The 3,675-nt window shown below is 41.0% G+C and overlaps 1 protein-coding gene across 1 annotated transcript in view; it reads right to left on the reverse strand.

Moving 5' to 3' along the window:
- Nucleotides 1–3,427, reverse strand: part of LOC118429504 (40-kDa huntingtin-associated protein-like) — a gene marked incomplete in the record, with an annotated part of 7,194 nt that extends 3,767 nt beyond the window's left edge. The window contains 7 exon segments of the mRNA XM_035840000.1: nt 7–26; nt 411–473; nt 1,082–1,150; nt 1,876–2,035; nt 2,555–2,627; nt 3,001–3,047; nt 3,274–3,427. Of these exon segments, the coding sequence (XP_035695893.1) occupies nt 7–26; nt 411–473; nt 1,082–1,150; nt 1,876–2,035; nt 2,555–2,627; nt 3,001–3,047; nt 3,274–3,329 (488 nt within the window).
- Nucleotides 3,428–3,675: the final 248 nt, after the last annotated feature.

The following is a 3,675-nucleotide window of genomic DNA, read 5'->3' on the forward strand; positions in this document are numbered from 1 at the left end:
AAGGATTCCAGACAGTCAGGCGGGTTCTTGAAACATGGACAAAATATCGTTTATTAGTTTAGATTCATCATGACATTGTATAGTTATTGACTCAATCAGTCCATGTATCTTTTTGTGTGTTTGTTTGGGTTGGTGTGCATTTGTGGTTATTGAACAGACAGAAAGTGAGTGGGAAGATGAGTGACAAGGCCAGACTTCCCAAGTGGCAGGATGTACAGAAAGTACAGGTCAGACATGGTAGAACTAGTCATCAATCAGACATGAGAGTCCAGGTCACAGGGTCAATCGAAGAGGTTAGGGAGGTAGTACTGTTTTGAGTTTGTTTGTATATGTTTTCCATGTTGTATGTTTTCCATATGCTAGTCATATTCATTTTAGAGAGACAAGATAGTCTAGGATACTGTACTAACCTGGTACTGGAGATCTGCAGCTCTCTGGTAGTATGACATGGCTTGATCTGGTTTGTTCAGACCCTAGAAGTTGAACATTTTTACAAAAACATCCAAAATACAATGTAAGAATGAACTATATTTGGTAAACTTGCATGGACAACCCTTAAAATCTGTAAACCCTTAATTGTATGAAATTGAGATTATATTTGGTGCCAACACATACATTTATATGTCATGTCTATGGCAATTTAAAAATTTTATTCTTGTTGTAAAGTATAATAAGAAAACGCTGTATGTAACTGTTTTTTGTGCAAACCTATGCTGCCTTGCTATGGCAATCTTGTGCTCTGTTGTAAGGGATTGAGCTCTTCAGTTAACCTCTGTCAAATTAACTCAAAGAATTGTTGAGCTGCCACATGTTATGACAGAGAAGACAGATGCAAGGTACATTGTACATGTATTCACAGGTTGAATGTATTGAGAAATCCCACTAGCTCTTTTCTACAAGTGAAATGAACAGTGGACCATTGCTCAGTCCTAAGGACTAAGTCTTTATCTGGTAGCAAGCATGTCAGCAAATGAGGATTCGAACTCACAACTTTTTGGTCCAGGTAGGCTCACTGCTGGACTATACAAGCTACCATGTGTGTACAATGTCTATCCTACATGCAATGATAATGATTGAGTACCCTAAGAGCATTTCCCAACTCCAGGCATAGGCAGGCGGCCATGGCAGGCTGTGTCTGTTCAATGTGTACCTGGGATATGGCACAAAGACATGTCAATGTGTCAGTAACACAACTACAGACAGTATCTTCACCTATAAGGATGAGAGGTGCCACAACACATTCACATAGAATTGACGAGGCTTTCTGTGGATTTTGACAAGGTGAAAATACTTGATCCCAAAAAGGATTACTTTCTCAGGGGAGTGAAAGAGGCAATTTACATCAGAGCCCATCAACCTTCCCTCAACTGAGACGGGGGCCGATACCGACTTCCAAGCACCTTTGACCCATTGCTGATGACCCACACTTCAGGTCTGGATGTGTGACATAGGCTTTGGGTCATTTCAACTTGACAAGGATCAGAGAACTGACCTAAATCTTGTTGGTAAGTGCATTAATTTGTGTACGGATATAAAGTTTAAAATTGTAAACATAAAGATGAGTGACAGTTAATGATTCCGGAACTGTCATAGTCAAAAGCAGACTGTTCTGTCCATTTGTAGCACCTTTCCTGAGTAACCAGTAAGTGGTTTCTGACTGGCTGTTCGTAGAGGCACCAGGTTTTCCATTACACTATGTGACTTCAGTACATTACTGTAAATGCAATTAAGTTCACGGGATGGTGCTACTATCAACTCAAAACCATCACGAACACCATATTTACCTGCTACCCCGAAACTAAATCCCCTCAAACTTCATGAAACCCATGTACAGTTCTTGATGGAGTTACAGTATGTTTGTACGGAACTCCCCACCTTGATGGCAAAGTTGTAACAGTTCATGGCAGCGATGAGATGTTCCTCAAACCCGGGACACTTCAGCAGCTGGTTGGTGCACTCTGCCTCCAGGAACAGTCGCGCCGCTTCAACCAGCGCGTGAGCCTCTCCCGGGGAGTTCGACAGCGTCTGCTCACATCTGGAGGTGCAGGAGATTATCATAGAATTTTTAGTGCGGAAGGGGGTGCTTAAAAATACAGTCAAGAATCTGACCAAGACTCCATCCAAAAATTGGGTCAAAAATCTAGTAAAAAAATCTGGTTAAACTTTAAAATCCTTTGCATTCAAGTTCGCGGGGATTTCATTTTACAGTAGCGGAAAAAGGACTTTCCATTGTGGTTTAAATTTCGTGGTAGCACCATGCACTGTACAGTATGTAGTCTCTTTTTGCCATGGAAAAATGTCTGCGGTGGTTTTAAGTTTGAGGTGAAGCGATCACCACGAAGAACCGTGAACATTAAACCACCGCAAAAGTTTCTGCATCTACTACAGTATATTCATCTACACCAGGATTCATTCAAAAACTACGAAACTTCTTCCAGCATTATCTAACAATGCCTGAGAAGCTGAGATAGACTAGCCCTCTTGAGTCTTGGTAAACAGACACTGGAAGACAGTTGATATAAAGAATGTTTGAAGGTTGTGACCATTGCCTTACCTTGCCATGGCCAGGCAACAGAAACCAGCATAGTGGGGGTTGTCATGTTCTAGCAGGTCTTTAGAAAGACTTCCTGTAAAATGTATAAAGAAGACCAAAATGTTGACTGCATTGACATGATGATGTATGCACATTCGTATGAGACCACTTGATAGAACCAGTTTTTACTTAGTCATTATAAATATATAAAAATAATAATGTACATGGCTTGCTGTTTTTACATTTAATGTTAGATGTTAGTGTGTTAAGTACGTTTGATTTCCTCTTATAACTGCAGTCATGACCAGATAACCTTACTATCTTTCACCCCAGCATCTGCCTGTTACAGACTAGGTTATATGTCACTTTTTTCTAACGTTGTATCCATCCATGTTTCATTTCAATCAGCTTAAAATTCGATGAACTCCTTAGCATTCAACAAGGAGCTTTAAGCTCCTTGCACTTACCGAACTGTTCGCTAGCCTCAGCAACATTGGGTTTCCGCAGGAATCGCCTGAATAACACAGACACACATGACAGATATCACAACGGTGGGGAACCATAACGGAGACGTTATACATAAATCAGTAACTGTTATCATCCAGAGATGCAGAGCAAACCTCCTTGTGCCAAGAAATAACGTGTGTAGCTATAAAATGCAAGCAAAACGAAATCTAAAGCTGCATCGTTGTTATCTTAACATTGATAGCACATCCGTTAACGTTAAAGAGCATCCTTACTTCTTTAATTTGCTGGAAACCGCCCGGTATTTTGTGAGAAAATCGACGTCCTCCATCTTGAGCAGTGAAGGGGTGAAAGGTTACTGTATCACTGGTGCAGGAGCGCCCTCTGGCGAAATTATGCGGGATAGGTCCGATCCACATACAACACACATATAGGTCAGTGGATCTGGATATTTAGAGGCAACAAGGTTTCATAGGATGAAGAAGTAATGGGCAGGTGTTTCCAGTGTTGGCTATGGTATTTGGTACCCTTTCTACCAGGAATCACAGTTTCTTCATAATTATAACATGTTTCATGTTGCACACTGCCCACTGTTTGCACTGCCAGACACATTTCACTGAATATTGTAGCCTGGTATCCAGCCGTAATATAGCTTCCGAGTCTCTTCTTCCTCTGTG

Source organism: Branchiostoma floridae, chromosome 13 (genome assembly GCF_000003815.2).
Source record: "Branchiostoma floridae strain S238N-H82 chromosome 13, Bfl_VNyyK, whole genome shotgun sequence".
Taxonomy (NCBI): domain Eukaryota; kingdom Metazoa; phylum Chordata; class Leptocardii; order Amphioxiformes; family Branchiostomatidae; genus Branchiostoma; species Branchiostoma floridae.